Below are 18711 nucleotides of genomic sequence, written 5' to 3' on the forward strand. Positions count from 1 at the left end.
CTGGAGAAATTTGTAATAACAATAAACTGCAATTCTGACTCAGATTAGTTAACTCAGCAGAGAGTGAGCATCAAAGCTGAAACCTCATGGTCTTTATGAATGAAGTGGAGCACTGGATAATCTTTACCCATTAAGTCATTGATGGAGGTCTTACTTTCCAATGTTATGGACAGGATGAGAGAGAAGTCAGTAAGCTTTTGAGAGGAGGATGTGTGTATGTTTTTTTTTAACTCCTGAGTGTTTGGACAATATGAAAAACCAGCAGTAAGCTTTTATGGATTTAAGTAAAGAAAGAGTTAAGTTAAAGAGTTAAATAAAGAAAGAGATAAGTTTATTTATGCGCTTACTCCAAAATCTAATGCTAAGGCACTCACTCGTACAATCACACACAAGCACACTCAAGGAAAGTACATTTGAAGAGAATAGTGCAGTTTTACAGGTTATAAGCAAAAAGAATGGTTCATAATTCACGTGAATGTCTTCGTCTGGAAAACACGGGTTGCAGGCCTTGATGAAGAAGACGTCTTCATTCCTAAAGGGTAGTTTAGGTAAATTCAACAGCTGATGTCAAGTGCTGAAGTTGTTTCAGGATTCTTTGGAAGGGATAGATTTTCTGCAGGTCACAAAGTTAGTTGCTTACAAGCCTTGTTACCAAGAGGTAGTTTACTATATTGGTGGACCTGAAATGGAACAGGCTTAGAGACCTTGTGATGTTACAATCTTAAGGCATAAATGTTATTGCCCTTTCTGCACCATGTCTTTTTCTGCAGATAGCATTTAAAGATTGAAAAGAAACAAACATCATGGCCCTGGCATGTGACTTCTCACAGTTCCTTTTCCAGATATTGTGGTGGTCTTAGGTTGATGTGCACATTCTGGTTTATTGTTTTAAGATATTCATTCTGAGGGGGTTAAACAGTTACCTTCCTCGTTTCAAAAAGACACACAGGAATGTCTTCTGATGGTCTCAGGATACATGTAATTCAAATCTTTTCATTTGGGATGTACCCTTTTGTCTCTGTAAGACAATGAGTAATTTTTTTGAATACACAAGCCAGGTCAGGTGACCTTCGACAGCCATCTTTGCAGCAACACATTGTTCATTTTAAAAAGACAAAGATCATTTCATGGTTCACATTTAATAAAGTTAAAAGTTAAAGTCTTAAAAATTGTGAATACGATATGCCCTCACTGGGCATGACACCAATTTTAACAATTATAACTTCAACCTTCTTGAAGATACTGAAATACAATTTATATTACACTTAATTTACCTTTAACATCAGTGTACGATTAGGGACATTAGCACTTCTTGATTGCAAATAGTATTATATACAACACTCAATATACAGAACTCTAGCAGAATTTAATACTCTAGTATGAATTGCAACTTGTTTTAAGTAGAGAAAAGATAATTAAGAGGAAATGGGCCCTATGCTCTTAAATAATGAGAAGCAGACATAATGTAGATTCTGATTGCAAAGTGGATATAAATGCAAAATAAATAAACCTCATACAAGGCTAGAAATTTTGGGGGCGATATTTTCCTAACAGAGTAGGAAATAAATGAAATAGACTCTTAGCGAAAGCCAAGTGTTTAAAAAAAACCTTGCCCATACTTAAAATTCTGGGCTACTATGGAGTAGATGTATTTGATGAATTAAATATTCCATTTTTTATCCATAATTTATTGCATTTTAGATATCACAATATATTGGTAACTTGTCCATTCCCACAAAATAAAACTCTTATGCTGCAAATTCTAACATCTTCTGATCAGTTTTTGCTCACCATCCAATTCTTTAACTAGATTAACTTAAACTTTCAAAGCCTTTTTTTTAAATCATATAAAAATGCAATCGAAATAAATCTGTTATGTTGAATGCATTAAAAAAACACTCTCTCATGATTCAACCTTTTATCTAAATCTCAGCACCAGGGTGTGATTATTAGACCAAGATTCTAAAGCTCAAGACTCCACTCAAACTTCCATGAAAAATTTTCCGAAGTACAATATTAAATTTAAGGCATGTGAATATTTAGACATTGTGAATTGTAACCCTGAGCTGCACAAATGTGCTTATAATCTTCCTAGAAAAGTCTTTAACTGCTTCTATCTTCTAACTCCTATCCTGGAATTCTTTATTATGTTTTGGAAGTACTGATAGACCAATAGTGGACGGTGGTAGATTAGAAATATTATGAAACTTTTTTTTAGTAAACTGAAAAAATGTCTGATTTGACCATCTTTAGTGGGTTTTGCGATTTTCTAACCGGGGTGGCATCATTCATTGGAACTGATATAAGAACAGTCAGTAGAAGAAATCTCATACCTAATTTGGACATAAGCTCATTCAAACATTATAGTTAAGTAATACACTCAATTGTAAGATCAATTTCAAAGGTATTGGCATGCATCAGAATTGTAAATACTAAGAAAGCTGGAAGATTGGCATGGGCAGAGTGTGTGTGCCTCTATCCTCAGATGGGATGGAAACAGACTATTTGTGTAGTCAGATCTGAGATGTTGAGATGGGAAAGCTTAAATGAGAAAACGACAAAGCTGGGAGAGTTTACAGAAGGTATAATATGTTGTATTTTATGGCACCAGTATGTTATCTCCTTAATTATGAGTAACTGACTGAAGCTACCAATCAGTTGATATCATATCAAACCCTAATCATTTCACCTGATTATATTTTCATGAAAATGCATAATATTGTGATCAACATGCAGGACTGCTAACGAATTTGAGCCTCAGATATGTAAGACATGAGTTCAGGCCCCCCACTTTGGCTAATGTTGAAACTTTGAAGCTGTCACTTCACAAGAAGATGGTAGCGTAGTGGTACAGTCACTAGACTAGTAATCCTGTGACTCAGGCTAATACTCTGGGGATATGAGTTCAAAACCCACCATGGCAGCTGGTGGAATTTGAATTCAGTTAATAAATCTGAAATATAAAGCTAGTCTCTATAATGGTGACCAAGAAACATCTATCAATTGTTGTAAAAACCTATTTTGTCCACTAATGTCCTTTAGGGAAGGAAATCTACTTGTCCTTATGTACATGTGACAATAGACCACTTAACTACCCTCTGAAATGACCTAGCAAGGGATGGAACAAATGCTGGCCTTGCCAGTGATGCCTACATCCCATGAAAGAATAAAAACAAGTTTTGTTAACTGTACAAATTCAACTAATTCTGCCTCTTTTCCTTCCATCCACAGGGGGTCGAACTCTTCAGATTCTGAATGCTCAGGGAAAGGATGCAGGAAGATATACCTGTATTGCTACTAATGAAGCTGGAGAAACACTAAAGAATTATGAAGTAAAAGTATTCAGTAAGTGCTTTCAGTGTACTTTAGTTATTCTGAAAACCTGTGAAATGCCTAATAGATTAGCTCCATGAAAGTCTTTTAATGGAGAATATTGCTTATCCGAAAGCTTGGAGTGTAATGGTTTGCTATTATTTTTTATTTGCCTAGTCCCTCCTACTATCAATAAAGATGATGTCCCAGGTTTTGGTCTGTCACCTAAAGAAATTAAGATCAAAGTAAACAACAGCTTAACTCTTGAATGTGAATCTCACGCAATCCCAGCAGCTACCCTTCGCTGGTACAAAGATGGACAGGTATGTTTAGTCCTTCACCTACAATACTGAATGAACATTTGAAATTACATAGTTGTGTTGTAGAAAAGATAATTCTAATACAGTTTGCATTGTCAAAGTTTAACCGTTCATGTGTAACAGTGAAACTAACAGATAATGAAAGCTATATAAATTTAAAGAATTCCAACTGGAGAAGGCATTTGTGAAGGGCAAATGTACCTAAACTGTATATCTAAAAAGGAGTAGTTATGATTTTATATAATCTGAATGTCCAAATAAATGTATTCCTCTTACTTTCTGAATAGCTTTGAAAAGCTCTGAGAAATCTGACAAGCTGGCTGGGAACCGATCTCTGACAATGGAGACAGAATAGGATATTTCCCTGAATAGCAACTGAAGAATGGCATAGTGCCAATGAATGCTAACATTCTCTGATAATATCAAACTGGGCTTCTAGCCATCCTTCTAACACTGCTGGAAACCTGACCCAGTTTCTTCACTCAGGGGTCTTCACCACTGCATGATGAGTTCCTGGCAGAATTCCCACTGCCAAGATTCCCACTGCTCTTGCCCAGTAAGTAAATCTGGCGTCCCAGGAAGTAAGTAGGGCAGATGGAAAGAATGTCCACTGGGAATCTGGTCTTGCACACCAGCACTGGAAAATGGAGAGATAGAGCCAGCAGTGGTCCCAGTAGAGATGCAAAATCTTGGTTGGTGGTTGACCTACTATCAAAATTGTTCATCACTAACCTCCACAATCCCAACTGACTTTGGGTAAGATTGCAGGGGGGAATCCAAGTCAGAATTAAACATGTAGATAAGTACAGGGGAAATTAGATAAAAATTGGAAGCAGCAGAAGATACAAGGCTATGAGTTGAGTTTGAAGCAGTGAGGTTAGTTTTGAATTCAACTGGTAAAGTGACAGCATGAGAGGGAGAATGGCCTCTTTCTGTGTTCTGTGTTATAAACATCTATCGTTCTGTCAATTACATTATAATCTTGAAGTCATCACCAGGGATCTATTATTCTTTACACTTAATAAATGAGAGATTACAAATTGTACATTAAGGTGCCAGCCAGTGTCAGAAAGGAATCAGTTAGTAGCTGAATGGAATATTAAAGTGATACATGAACATAGCAGCCAGTTACCATTCTCCTTCAAAGAAGTGAACACACTGATGTCAGGTAAGGACAGGTTCTGACATGGCGATAATGCCCATCGCCATGACATGGCCTCATCTCAGCTATCAAGAATGGTGAGGTACTGGCGGGCATTTGCAGCTCATAGAACCATATTAGCAAGAGTTTGCCTCCCCAGAGAAGGGGGCAGAAAGAAAATGAAACTTTTTATTAAACTACAATCAATGGCATATGTTTCCTTCTGACCAAGGCATTTATCTGTTCAGATTTCAGCAAGAGGTTCAGATCAGTCTTCCCAGAGTGCACAGTTCTATGATTATTACTGTAAAGTAAATGAAGATTTAATTCATTGTATTTTCATGGGAAAAAATCAACTCTTTACATTTTTAGCCTCTCAAGAAAGATGATCGCATTACTATCACAGAAAATGGCCATATTATTCAAATCAAGAACACCCAGATTTCAGATACAGGACGATATACCTGTGTTGCCACCAATATTGCTGGAGCGGATGAAAAAGATTATGATGTGAATGTTCAAGGTTAGATTGCATTATCTGCTTTTTCCTATAAATAGCTTATGATACAACCATCTTTTGAAGAATGCTTGACTCAAAAAAAATCTCCCAGATATTAAAGCTGGGATGGTCCATAGCTCTTGGTGCTGCTAACCACACAGCTGACAAAGTATTCAATCAAATCTTAACCAGTATGAGTCTTATCTGCAAATAATAGGTAAGAAGCCAACATTTAGGGCTGAATTTTTAATGAGGTGGGATTACTCAGGAGCCTTTTAAAAAAGGCAGGTGGGTCCCGGTTTCAGGATTCCCAACCCTATTCCAGGGTTGTCTGATTTTTGGAAGTACCTTTAAAGGGTATGGGCTGATTCCTGGCAAAATTCTGGGCTTTTGACAGGAACCAGCCCAGACCTGGCACTCCCAAGCTGGCCAGCTCATTGCGGGGATAGGCATGTCCTACTCCTCCACAATTTTCATGGAATCAGGCCATGTTTTTAAAGAGTCCTGGTTCACAGCCCCTCAGAAGAGTTGTGAACTCTAGTCTGCATTAGGGGACGTTTTAAAAGGTGGGTTCAAAAGGTCCTCTTCATGCCCTCTATGCCAAGCTATGCCCTTCCACCCATCCCCTATGGCTCCTCATGCCCCCAATGCCAAAATATGCCACCCACACACTACCTATGACCCCTCATGCCCAGCTATGCCCCTCCACCTATCCCCATGGCTCTTCGCACCCCCTATGCTAAGATATGGCACTTTCATTAACCTATGATACACTGTATAAAACCAATTAACCCTATAGTGACAGTCGGGGATGTGTAAAAAAAGAAAACTTTAAAAAATAATTCATTCATAACTTTCCACCATGTTAAAAAAGCCTTTTAACTACAAGGCAATAAAAGTGTCGATCATCCAGACACTTTAAGATATCAATAGCAAAAACCACAAGCTCTTGAAAACATTTAGTCTTGTGTAAATAAATATTTGAAATTGATCACAGAGATCAGAGAGCCAGAGTTGTCAACCAAGTAATGTTTTCTCTGGGGTGCAGCTGTTTTAACAAGAGTAATAGATGTCTGGGCTCTCAGTCAGCTTGGCATTGGAGGTATGGGGACCATAGGTGGGATGGGTGGAGGGTGTGAGGTGGCATGGACGGGAAATAGGGAGATTGTGGAGGGTGAGGAGTTATGAGGGGTGAGGGCTGGAGGGCCTTTGGGGTTTTATTTTAACTGGGCAAATATCCCACATCTCTGAGGCATGCCTTTTAAACAGCCAGCCTTGGCACCCAACAGCCCCTGCAGCTGCCTCTGACCTCTTTCCTAGATCAGGTGGCCTTAACTTACACCCCCAGCAATAAAGATCCCACTTTTGTGGGCACTTTTCCTGAGGTGGGGCGACCTGGGAATTTTCCTGACCCCCACTACCCAACTCGAGGATGAAAATTCAGGCCTCAGTCATCAAAATACTGTGCTCTGGTGTAGACTAACAAATATTTAGACATAAAAGTCTGGCACCTTGCAGTTGGCTTGGGTGGATCTAGTTCCCTTTCACTTCACCTTGTTATAATATTTATTACACAAAGCTTAAAAAGTTTAATTTGAATGAATTTTAACCCTTTGGTTTCAGATTGTTTTATCTCTATGTAATTCTCTTCTATGTACTGTCAGACAGCCAATATCAATGTTACCTTTTATATCTTTTAGATACTGAACTTATTCTATAGTTGCCCTTATACTGTGCCTCTTATCATACAGCAATTGCATTTATATAATGTGAAAGAGATCTGTTAAAAAATGTATTTTGTATCTTATGACTATTCTTTTAATCCTTTATTTAGTTCCACCAAGTTTTGTGAAGCCATTATATGTCCACAATACAAAGGATGGTGCACTTGAAGGAAGCAAGAGTGTTGATTTTAAGGACGTAGTCATGAATAACCCCATCTCCCTGTACTGCGAGACCAATGCTGTTCCACCACCATCCCTCACTTGGTATAAAGATGGCAAACTGTTGACGTCTAGTGACAAAGTTTTGATATTGCCAGGTATGAAGAAATTTTGCTGCCACAGATTGTAGAAAATTGCTTGTAATGTGAAGTCACTGATAGCTTCACTCATTCAAACGCTGCAGGTTAACTTTTGTACTATGGATTATTTGGTTACAGATTATTCACACTGAAAACTGATTTGCTGATATCCAGGGATGTAATCATTGTGTTACCACATAGCTGCATGGGAAAGTGCAAGTAGATTAGCTAAAGGTATGGGTGGTAGATTGAAAGAATAGGGAGAAGCTGTTGCAGAAAATGCAGAGGGGAGGGGGAGACCTGCTTGGTAGTGGGATCGTTTATGTTCAACTGAGAGGACAGGCGAAGCCTCAGTTTAATTCTCATTTGAAAGACAGCACCTCTGGCAGTCCAGTACCCCCTGAATACTGGAATGTCACTGTTGATTTTTGTGCTCAAATCCTGGAGTGAGTCTTCAACACAGAGCCTTCTGACTCAGAGGAGACAGTGCTACCAATCTAGCCAGAACTGACATATAGAAGAAGCTAATGAAAGAAAGGAGAAAGAACTTGCATGTATATAGTACCTTTCATGATCTTAATACATCCCAAAGCACTTCACAGTTAATGAAGTACCTTTGAAATGTGGTCAATGTTGTAATATGGGCAAAAGTAGTCAATTTGCTAACAGCACTGTCCTGGCCAATAACAGCAATAAATAACTTATGTATTTTTTTTATTATAAGAAACACATTTGTTAGGATACTGAGTTGAAAGTCCTATAAAATGTATAATTTTTAGATGTAAAAGGTCAGCTAATCTTAAAGAACAAAGGAATGTGTAAATAACTAAAATGAAGAAAGGGAAAAGCCCACACAAAGAAAAGTTTAAAAACTGGGAAATTGAAAAGAAGTTGCAGATACAGAAAGTCTGAAGTGAAAACAGACAAATGCTGAAATGAACAGTAGGTCTGTTGGTCTAAAGAGAGAATAAACAGACTAACAGGCAAACCACAGGGAGGCCCAAATCACATGTGTGGTCAAAACAGAGATCCACCAAGCACAAATTCCCTTTCTCTCTCCGCTTTCTGAATGGGCTACTCCCTATTTTTTCACCCTACCAGCCTACTTCCAGCTAACTTTCCTTCACCTTTCTGTTCAACCACAACAAATGTAACACCATTTGATTCATCTCCTCATGTTATTGTCAGGGTGACAAACACTCCTTACATCTGAAACAACAATTTATTTGCAATTACTCAAATCTATTATAATTCTGCTTCTTCTTAGGCAGTCCCTTGGGATTGTGGATGATTTGTTTCCGCTCTAGTCCGATGGGTTCTAAGATGGCTGCTAAGCCCAATGTACGATCTGCAGACTCTGCCACATGTGGGGCAGGTGGTACTTGAAGGATTGGGTAGATGAGTTAAAAGAGTAGATGAGTTGTTTGGAGGTTTCTGTGATCCCTCCAACTTTGCCTGTACATGCTCCTGATGATGTCTCTCAATGTATTCAGTGCCCTCCCAAATGAGTCTCTTCCACACTAGTCCGGCTCTCCCATGAGTTGGCGGGTACATTTGACCTCTTCAGGGATACTTTGAAGACATCCCTAAAGCAATTATGCTGTGTGCCTGGGAATCTCCTGCCACAACCAAGCTCCAAGTAGAGTAGTTTCTTCAGGAGTCTGGTGTCAGGCATAAAATAAAAGCAAAATACTGCATTTGCAGATGTTGGAGATCTGAAATAAAAACTGAAAATGCTGGAAAACCTCAGCAGGTCTGGCAGCATCTGTGCAGAGAGAAACAGTTAATGTTTCAAATCGTCTTATTCCGAAGAAGAGTCAAATTTGACTCAAAACATTAACTCTGTTTCTATCTGCATAGATGCTGCCAGATCTGTTGAGTTTTTCCAGCACTTTTGTTCATAATTTGAATGACATGTCCTGCCCAGTGGAGTTAGTTTTGTGTGATTAGCACCTCAATGCTGGGCATGTTAACTTGGGAGAGGACACTGCTATTAGACTGCCTTCCTTGCCGCCAGATTTGGAGGATCTTGCGAAGGCACAGCTAGTGGTACCTCCAGTGCTTGGAGATGCCTGCTGTAGGTTGTCCAATCGTCAAAGCATATAAGAGTACAGGCATCACTGCTGCCCAGTGAACTATGCCCTTAGTCTTGGGTTTCAGATCCTGGTTCTGAAATACGAAATACTCTTTTCCTCAGGCTGACTAGGTGCATTGGAGGCGATGATGACCTTTTGTCATTCATGTCTGCCTTCGTCGAGAGGAGGCTCCCAAGATATGGAAAGTGGCCCATATTTCCAGGATCTCCCTACTGATTTTAATCAATGGGGAGAGGTGTTTTACTGTGGAAACTGGTTGGAAGAGGACCTTAGGTTTCCAAGTGCTTTGAGAAAGGCCCATTTTGTCATATACTTCGGAGGAGTTGACAATGACCTGGAGATCAGATTCTTAGTGGATGTGCACACAAGCATCATCTGTATACTGAAGCTCTACCACTGAGGTTGACGTAGAGTTGGTTTTGGATTGAAGACAGCGTATGTTGAACAGTTTCCCATCTGTTCTGTAGATTATCTCTGCACCAGTGGGTAGTTCGCTGGAGGGAAGGTGCAATATAGCATCAGGGAAAATGGAGAAGACAGCTGGTGCACTGATACAACCTTATTTGGCCCCAAACAAGGCAGTGTCATGGCACCAACTCTCTTCTAATCTAGTCTCCTGTACTTACTTCCCTCAGGATGGTCCCCTCTAGATTGGAGAGATCAAAAGCAGATTTAGATGAAGCGTTGCCAAACATCTCTGTTTTGACCACACGTGTGATTTGGGACTCCCTGTGGTTTGCCTGTTAATCTGTTTATTCTCTCTCCAGACCGACTGTGCATGTCAGCATTTGTCTTTTTCCATTTCAGGCCTTCTGCACCTTATTTTTTCTTTTTTTCAATTTCCCAATTTTTTGACCTCTTTGTGAAGTCTTCTCTTTTTTAATCAGAAGAACCTAAGAAATAGGAGCAGGAGTAGGTTATTCAGCTCCTCAAGCTGCCCTGCCATTCGATAAGATCATGGCTGATCTGCCCCAGGCCTCAACTCCTCTTTCGTGCCAGCTCCTCATAGCCCTCAACTCCCCGATATTTCAAAAACCTGTCTACCTCCTCTTTAAATACTTTCAGTGATCTAGCCACCACAACTCTCTGGGATAGAGATTTCACTGCCCTCTGAGAGGAAAAATTCTTTTGCGTCTCAGTTTTAAATGTGTCCCCTTATTCTGTAACTCTGTCCCCTAGTTTGAGATTCCCCCACTAGCGGAAACATCTTCTCAACATCTAACCTGTCAAGCCCCCTCAGAATCTTGTACGTTTCAATAAGATCACCCCCCATCTTCTAAACTCTAAGGAATAAAGGCCTAACCTGTTTAGCCATTCTTGATAAGTCAACCCCTTCATCCCAGGAATCAGCCTAGTGAATCTCTTTTCAACTGCCTCCAATGCCAGTATATCCTTTCTGAAATACGGGAACAAAACTGTACACAGTACTCCAGGTGCGGCCTCACCAACACCCTGTACGGTTGTAACAAGATTTCCCTATTTTTAAACTCCAACCCTCTAACAATACAGGTCAAAATTCCATTTGCCTTCTTAGTTATTTGCTGTACTTGCATGCTAACCTTTTGTGTTTCATGCACAAGAACACCCAGATCCCTCTGTGCTGCACTTTTTTGGAGTCTCTTTCTATTTAAATAACAGTCTGCCTTTTGATTCTTCCTACCAAAGTGCATGATCTCACACTTTCCTACATTAAATTCCATTTGCTAAGCTTTTGCCCGCTCACTCAGCCTATCAATATCCCCTTGCAGATTCCTTAAGCCCTCATCACAACATGCCTTCCCACCTATTTTTGTATCATCAGCAAATATGGATACCTTACACTCTGCCCCCTCCTTCAAGTCATTAATATAGATAGTAAATAATTGAGGCCTTAGGACTGATCTTTGTGGCACTCCACTAGCTATGTCTTTCCAACCTGAAAAAGACCTATTAATTCCAATTCTCTGTCTTCTGTGTGTTAACCTGTGTGAGGATTGATTAATCCTCAGTCCATGCTAATACATTACCCCCAATACCATGAGCTCCTATCTTGTGCAATAACCTTTTATGTGGCACCTTATTGAATGCCTTCTGGAAATCCAAATACACTACATCTACCGGTTCCCCTTTATCAACTCTGCTTGTTATATCCTCAAAGAACTCTAGCAAATTTGTCAAACATGATTTCCCTTTTACAAAACCATGTTGACTCTGTTTGATTAAGTTAAGCTTTTCTAAATGTCCTGTTATTTCTTCCTTAATAATGGACTCTAGCATTTTCCCAACGTCAGATGTTAGGCTGACTGGCCTATAGTTTCCTGATTTTTGTCTCCCTCCCTTCTTGAACAAGTGCAGCACATTAATGGCTTTCCAATCTGCTGGGATCCTTCCAGAATCCAATAAGTTCTGGAATATTTCTACCAATGCCTCCATTATCTCTGCAGCCACTGCCTATAAAGCCCTTGGATGCAAGCCATCAGGTCCTGACGACTTGTCTGCCTTTAGTCCCATTAGTTTGTCAAATACTTTGTCCCTCGTGATACAGACTGTTACAAAATCTTTCCTCCCATTAGCTCCTTGCTTATCTGATATCTTTGGGATGTTTATAGTGTCCTCTGCCATGAAAACCGATGTAAAATATTGGTTTAAGTTATCTGCCATTTCCCTGTTCACCGTCCAGTCGCATCCTCCAAGGGTCCCAAGCTCACTTTAGCCACTCTCTTTCTTTTTATATACCCATAGAAGCTCTTGCTGTTTGTTTTTATATTTCTTGCCAATTTACTTTCATAGTCAATTTTCTCCCTCTTTATTAGCTTTTTAATCATTTGCTGCTAGTTCCTAAAAAAAATTCCCAACCCTCTGACCTATCACTAGTTTTTGTTGCTTTGTATGCCATCATTTTTGATTGGATACTTTCCTTGACCCCCTTTGTTAACCACGCGTGGTTCATCCTTCTCATCAAGTCCTTCTTTTTGACCGGGATAAATTTTTACTGAGCTTTATGAAATAACAGCTTAAAATGTCTGCCACTGCTCATCCACTGATTTTCCCCTTAGTCTATTTTCCCAGCCCACTTTAGATAACTCTTTCTTCATACCTCTGTAATTGCCCTTATTTAAGTTGAGGACGCTGGTTTGAGACCCGAGCCGCTCGCCCTCAAACTAAATTTGAAATTCTACCATGTTGTGATTGCTACCCCCCAGAGGATCCTTAACTACGAGATCTCTTATCAATCCTACCTCATTACACATTATTAGATCTAAAATAGCCTGTTCCTGGGTTGGTTCTGCAATTTATTGCTCTAAGAAACAATCCCTGATGCACTCAACAAATTCTTCTTCCATGTTACCCCTGCCAATCTGATTTGTCCAGTCAATATGCAGATTAAAATCACCCTTGACAATTGTAGAGCCCTTCTTACACACTTTCATAATTTCCTGAGTTATACTTTGTCCTACAGTGAGGCATCTTTTTGGGGGCCTATGGACGACTCCCACCCATGACTTCTTTCCCTTGCTATTCTTTATTTCCACCCAAACTGTTTCCACATCACGACCTATTGCACCTTTATCATTACTCACCACTGCATTGATACCTTCCTTTATTAACAAAGCTACCCCCACCTCCTTTTCCTTTTTGCCTATTTTACCGGAATATCAAATACACTTGAATAATGAGGTCCCAGTCTCGGTCACCCTGCAACCACATCTCTGTAAAAGCTATCAACTCACATTCGTTTATTTCTATTTGTGCCGTCAACTCATCTATCTTGTTACAAATGTTGCATGCATTCAGATAAACAGCCTTAGGCTTTGACTTCTTACCATTATTACTCATCCTGGTTCTAATTTCTGCAGCACTCTTCTGCTTATATTTTCTGCCCCTTCCTGTCACACTTTGATTATCGTTCATCTCTTCACTACACTACACCTCTGCTCTCTCATTTCTTTTTGAATTTTTTAAACTTCCCTTCAATTGAACCCTCCCCTCCCACTAATTAGTTTAAAGTCCTATCTACAACCCGAGTTAAATGATTTGCCAGGACACTAGCCCAGCATGGTTCAAATGAAGCCCATCCCAATGGAACAGCTCTCTCCTTCCCCAATACTGGTGCCCTATGAATCGGAACCCATTTCTCCCACACCAATCCTTGAGCCACACATTTACCTCTCTAATCTTATTTACCCCACATCAATTTGCACATGGTTTAGGTAGTAATCTGGAAATTATTATCTTTGTGATTCTGCTTTTTAATTTAGCCCTCAGCTGCTCATAGTCCCTCAGCAGAACCTCTTTCCTTGTCCAACCTATGTCATTGGTACCTACGTACCACAGAAATGTGGTTGACTCTTAAAAATGCCCTCTCAACAAGGGCAATTAGGAATGGGCAATAAATGCTGACCTAGCCAGCGACTCCCACGTCCCACAAACAAATATAAAAAAGCTATGCTATCCCTTAGTACTACTACATTTCTCTTTTCTCCCCCCACTTGAATGGTGCTCTGTACCATGGTGCTTATCCTCCTTGCAGTCCACACTAGGAGCAAGAACCTCATACCTGTTGGACAAGGGAGCTGACTGAGGCTCCTCCAAAGCTAAGTTCTGGATCCCCATACCTGCCTCACTCACAGTCACACCCTCCTGTCCCTGACCATGGTCCAAATTTGATGTAATTAATCTAAGCGGTGTAACTGTCTCCTGAACCAGTGTCCAGGTAACTCTCTCCCTCCCTGATGTGTCACAGTGTCCGCAGCTCAGACTCCAGCTCATCAACTCTGAGCTGAAGTTGCTAGAGCAGTGAACACTTGCTTGCAGATGTGGTCACTGTGGGTCGCACTGGCGTCCACCAGTTCCCACACACTACAGCAGCAACACATTGCCTGCCCAGCCATCCCTATTCTATTTATTTAATTAATTTTGAGTTAAATATTTTAAACATGAATTTCTTAACTGTACTCTTCAGCTGTAGTAATGTCTCCTGATTTAGACCACTTGGTCAATCAAAAGGCGATCCATTGGTATTTATAAAACATGAGTTGATGTCCCAACATATAAAATAATATGAATTCCTATCAGTAAATTAGTATTAAATCAAAAACAATATGTTCTTAATGTTTAAGCATTCAAGTATATCAATTTGCCTTCTTTATCTATTAGGAGGACGTGTGTTACAAATTCCTAGAGCACAAATAGAAGATGCTGGCAGGTATATGTGTGTGGCTATGAATGAAGCAGGCAAGGATTCAATTCAGTATGAATTGAGAGTTATGAGTGAGTATCATGGGCTCAACCAAACAATGAATTTTGTGGCACAATAATGCTCAAGTTTATGAATATTTATCTTGAAAAAATTAGCTGAATCTCCTTTCTTTTAACCCTGATCCCTCTCCACCCTGAGTCACAATTATCAACCCCAATTAAGTAGCTGAACATACTGTACTTTGCAATGAGCTAAACAAAACTAACTGCTGACAACCAAAACCCTGCTCTTTTACTCGTATTAGAAATTCCAATTGCGTAACTAGAATTTGGTTAGCCGTGCTCAATCTCAGATTATGATATCAACTGACCTGCTACCTTAGGAACTGAGTGCAACTCTTTTATTATGTAAAGAAGGCCAAACTAATGATTTTTCATTGCTGTAGTTTGTTATTACTGACAAAAAGTTCAAAAAGATATTGTTAAGCAATTCCTAACACCACTGTGCTTTTCCATCTAGCTCCTCCTACCATTAAAGGGGCTGATACTGATTTACCAGAAGAAGTAATTGTGCTGATAAACAAGACTATCATGTTGGACTGTATGGTCAGCGGAACTCCCACTCCTAAAATCTCCTGGCTGAAGGACGGGCAGCCATTGAAAGCAGACGATACCCACAAAATCCTGTCCAGTGGAAGAACTCTTCAGGTGTGGACCCCTGCTATCAACGCTTATGTTTCATGGGACAATGTTAAAATAGTTCATTCATTATGAAGAACTCATCCAACCTTCTATCTAAATATTTTCACCATGTTTTAACTACTTGGTTAAAACAGGCATTGAAGAGGTTGCAGAAAGCACCTGGGGTACTTTCAAAATGTCCAGTAACTTGGTCTGTTGCTAGCAATTGGCAGATGGCATGTCTCACCAAATGAACACAATGCACATATAAAACCGCTCAATGTTTAAATTTACTGATGATCCTAAAATTATTTTTCTTCGCTTGAAAGATATTAACTTCTGATTACATGAAAGGATATTTAATTTTATATCATCATTTTGCTAACTGTCTTACTGAAAGCCAACCTGATCAAAGCAGTAAACAGGAGACTTTTGATGACAAGTCAGTGAAATGGATAACAAGGTTTATTTGTAAAGGAGTACAACAACTGAGTTACCTTACAGATAAAGAGAACAATTAAAATTTCGTAAAATTGGACACAATATTTCTCCAAAGGCTCGGTGGATGAGTGCACTCTCTTGTGAGGAATGAATCGTACAGCATGGACCAAGCCTGCTGACTTGTCTTCTTAGCAGCTGGAGCAGCAGTAGCATTCTATAATTGGTCTGCGTCTCCCTGGGCTGGAGAGGAAAAATACGCCAAGGGAAGAATTTTCTCCCCAATGGGGGGTTGTGTGGGGTGGGCTTGGGTGGGCATGCAGCAGATTGGTGCTCCCGATCAGCTGGGCACCACCATTTTACGTGTGCAGGCCAACTAAGGCCTGCCCAGTGTGACGCGCACCCAGAAGCACTCCCTGTGTGGGGGAAGGGGTGGGTGGGGGTACATTGCCTGAGTCAGGAGTGTGTTCTTTCGTGCATGCCCACAAAAGAGAGCAGAAATCTCCCTGAGGCACAGAGGTGCCTCAGGGAGATTAGTTTTAAGTCCCAACAGTTTAATAAAGTGTTGAAAAATTTTTTATGACATGTCCCCGCATGTGAAACTGTCACATGAGCTGGGACATGTGCATTAATTTTAAAAATTTTCAGAAAATTTTAAATCATTCATGAAATCTCATCCCTTCCGTGGATGAGGTTCCATGAAAAATGCAAAGGCTGCCTGGGCTCTTAGGATTGGACGGGCAGCTCAGCTGATTGCCCTAATTGCTTTTTAACAGGCTTTAATAGGCCTTTGACAGTTCGGCGAGCGCGCAGCCCCACCACCACTCGCCGAGCCAAAGATTCTGCCCCAAGTTTTTAGTCAGGAATGCCTATTGGAAAGAAAGTTCATGCCATTGCAGCACCAGACTTGGCTACAATACCCTTTAAATTCAGTAAGTTCACTATCTATAGTGCATTGAAAACATACCTTAGCACATTCCCAATAGGAAGTGAAAAAGTGAAGGAGAAAAATGTTGGACAGGGTATCAGATATCAAATTGTAATGTTATAAACACATTACTGAAACTTACTTTAAATTGTGGGTGATAACAATAACTTGTAAAGCAAACAGTGTTTAAATTGTGTGACTGGGCATTCCTGAGTCATTGTAAAAGTTATCAAGATTCCATTCTTACTTTCACTAACAGGTCCTCAATGCTCACGTATCAGATACAGGCAGATATGTTTGTGTTGCAGAAAATGTAGCTGGAAACACAGAAAAATATTTCAACTTGAATGTCCATGGTAAGTGGCATTGTTATTATAGCAGTTTCATACGAAGCGTTGGGAAAATATAAAAACCTCATGAAATCTACTCTGAAGAGTGGTGTAGTGGTATTGTTGCTAGACTAGTAAATCAGATACCCAGGGTAAGGCCCTGGGGACCCAGGGTCAAATCCTCCCATGGCAGATGGTGAAATTTGAATTCAGTTATAAAAATCAGGAATTAAGAGTCTAATGATGACCATGAAACCATTGCCGATTGTCATAAAAACCCATCCGGTTCACTAATGCCCTTTAGGGAAAGAAATGTCCTTTAGGGAAGGAAATCTGCTGTCCTTACCTGGTCTGGCCTACATGTGACTCCAGCAATGTGGGTGACTCTTAAATACTCTCTGAAATGGCCTAGCAAGTCATACAGTCCTCAAGGGCTGTTAGGGGTGGGCAATAAATGCTGGCTTAGAGAGTGACACCCACATTCCATGAATGAAAAAAAATTACCACTAATGGCATGAAAACCATATAAACAACAAAATGAGAAAAGACTAAATTAGCCCCTAACTGTTACATTCTGGTCTGAGGTATATTATTTATTGCTGTCATAGAGAAACAACCTTTTCAAAAAAAAGTTTTAAAAGTTAAAATTAATTCTGTGTTTCACAGTGCCTCCCAGTATCATGGGCATCAACCCAGAGAACATGACTGTTGTTATAAATAACTTCATCTCTTTGACTTGTGAAGCCACAGCGTTTCCACCACCCAGCCTCAGCTGGCTTAAGGATGGGAAACCTCTACAGTCCAACACCAACATTCTTATTTTGCCAGGTAAGAAATCAGTTCATTTTCTGTAGTTTTTTTTGAACCTTAACTTGACAGACAACTTGATTGATCTTGAAGGGTGAGGTATTAGCACAGTGCACTCACCACAGTTTGTAATGTCTACCACTCAACTCAACATAACTCTGCATTCTTGCAAATTAGGCTCCCTCTTCCATTGTGCAGTATTCAATAGCAGAATAATAAACCAACAGAATACTGTACCATATAACTAATGACTGGACTGAAAGCAATAGCAAGTTTGGAGTCTACACAGGTTCAAAGCCAAGTCACTACTTTTCAAATGTGACTAATTATTTGCATTTTTTTGGTTATGAATGGTAACTTTAAATCTAATGTTGCTGTGGTGTTTGGTATTTATCTGATGAGCTTGTGGTTGGGTTTGTCCTTCCAGAATCCAGGGTACAAAGCAGAACTTTTACCCTGTCCCCGCCCCCACTTCCCAAACACACACACCGCACCCCCCCCCCCCCCCCCACCCCCTACCCAGTTTCCACCTTCAACCACTCATGTATGGTAGGTTCCCACAGAATTACCATGGCCCAGCCACATAATTCCAGAGGTATTGTACATTGAAGCTTGTGTTGGCTGCTGGAAATTACTCATATTTAGAATTGGGATTTCTTTGTCCAAGACAGTTTTACATTTATGGACAGAGTAACCTGTTGTTACATTAGATCCCTTGCTAGGCAGTGTATGAGTGACAGTAATTAGTTACAGGCCATGCCACTCACATATTTCATTGAACTGGGGATCAGAGAGGAGGGAGTGGGAATGCAGAGGACATAATATCAGTCTTAAAAGGCACCACCATTACTTAAAAAATGATTGGCATGCAGGCTTTTCCATCCATCACTTCACAGTAACAAATGGAATTCAAGCACACCATGAACATTTGTGAAGTAATGTCATATTTTCAAAGGCAG

The 18711-nt window shown here is 40.0% G+C and overlaps 1 protein-coding gene across 4 annotated transcripts in view; it reads left to right on the plus strand.

Moving 5' to 3' along the window:
* Nucleotides 1–18711, plus strand: part of hmcn1 (hemicentin 1) — a 725933-nt gene that overhangs the window by 530284 nt on the left and 176938 nt on the right. For all 4 annotated transcript variants that reach the window (XR_005945469.1, XM_041207700.1, XM_041207701.1 and 1 more), the window contains exons 51-58: nt 3232–3345; nt 3490–3635; nt 5146–5296; nt 7107–7313; nt 14528–14641; nt 15090–15277; nt 16876–16972; nt 17612–17773. Coding sequence is in view for 3 of the 4 variants with exons in the window: in XM_041207700.1 (XP_041063634.1) it covers nt 3232–3345; nt 3490–3635; nt 5146–5296; nt 7107–7313; nt 14528–14641; nt 15090–15277; nt 16876–16972; nt 17612–17773 (1179 nt within the window). In the remaining variant the exon portion in view is untranslated. The remainder of the gene's footprint in view (nt 1–3231; nt 3346–3489; nt 3636–5145; nt 5297–7106; nt 7314–14527; nt 14642–15089; nt 15278–16875; nt 16973–17611; nt 17774–18711) is intronic.

This window comes from Carcharodon carcharias, chromosome 16 (genome assembly GCF_017639515.1).
Source record: "Carcharodon carcharias isolate sCarCar2 chromosome 16, sCarCar2.pri, whole genome shotgun sequence".
In the NCBI taxonomy this organism is placed as follows: domain Eukaryota; kingdom Metazoa; phylum Chordata; class Chondrichthyes; order Lamniformes; family Lamnidae; genus Carcharodon; species Carcharodon carcharias.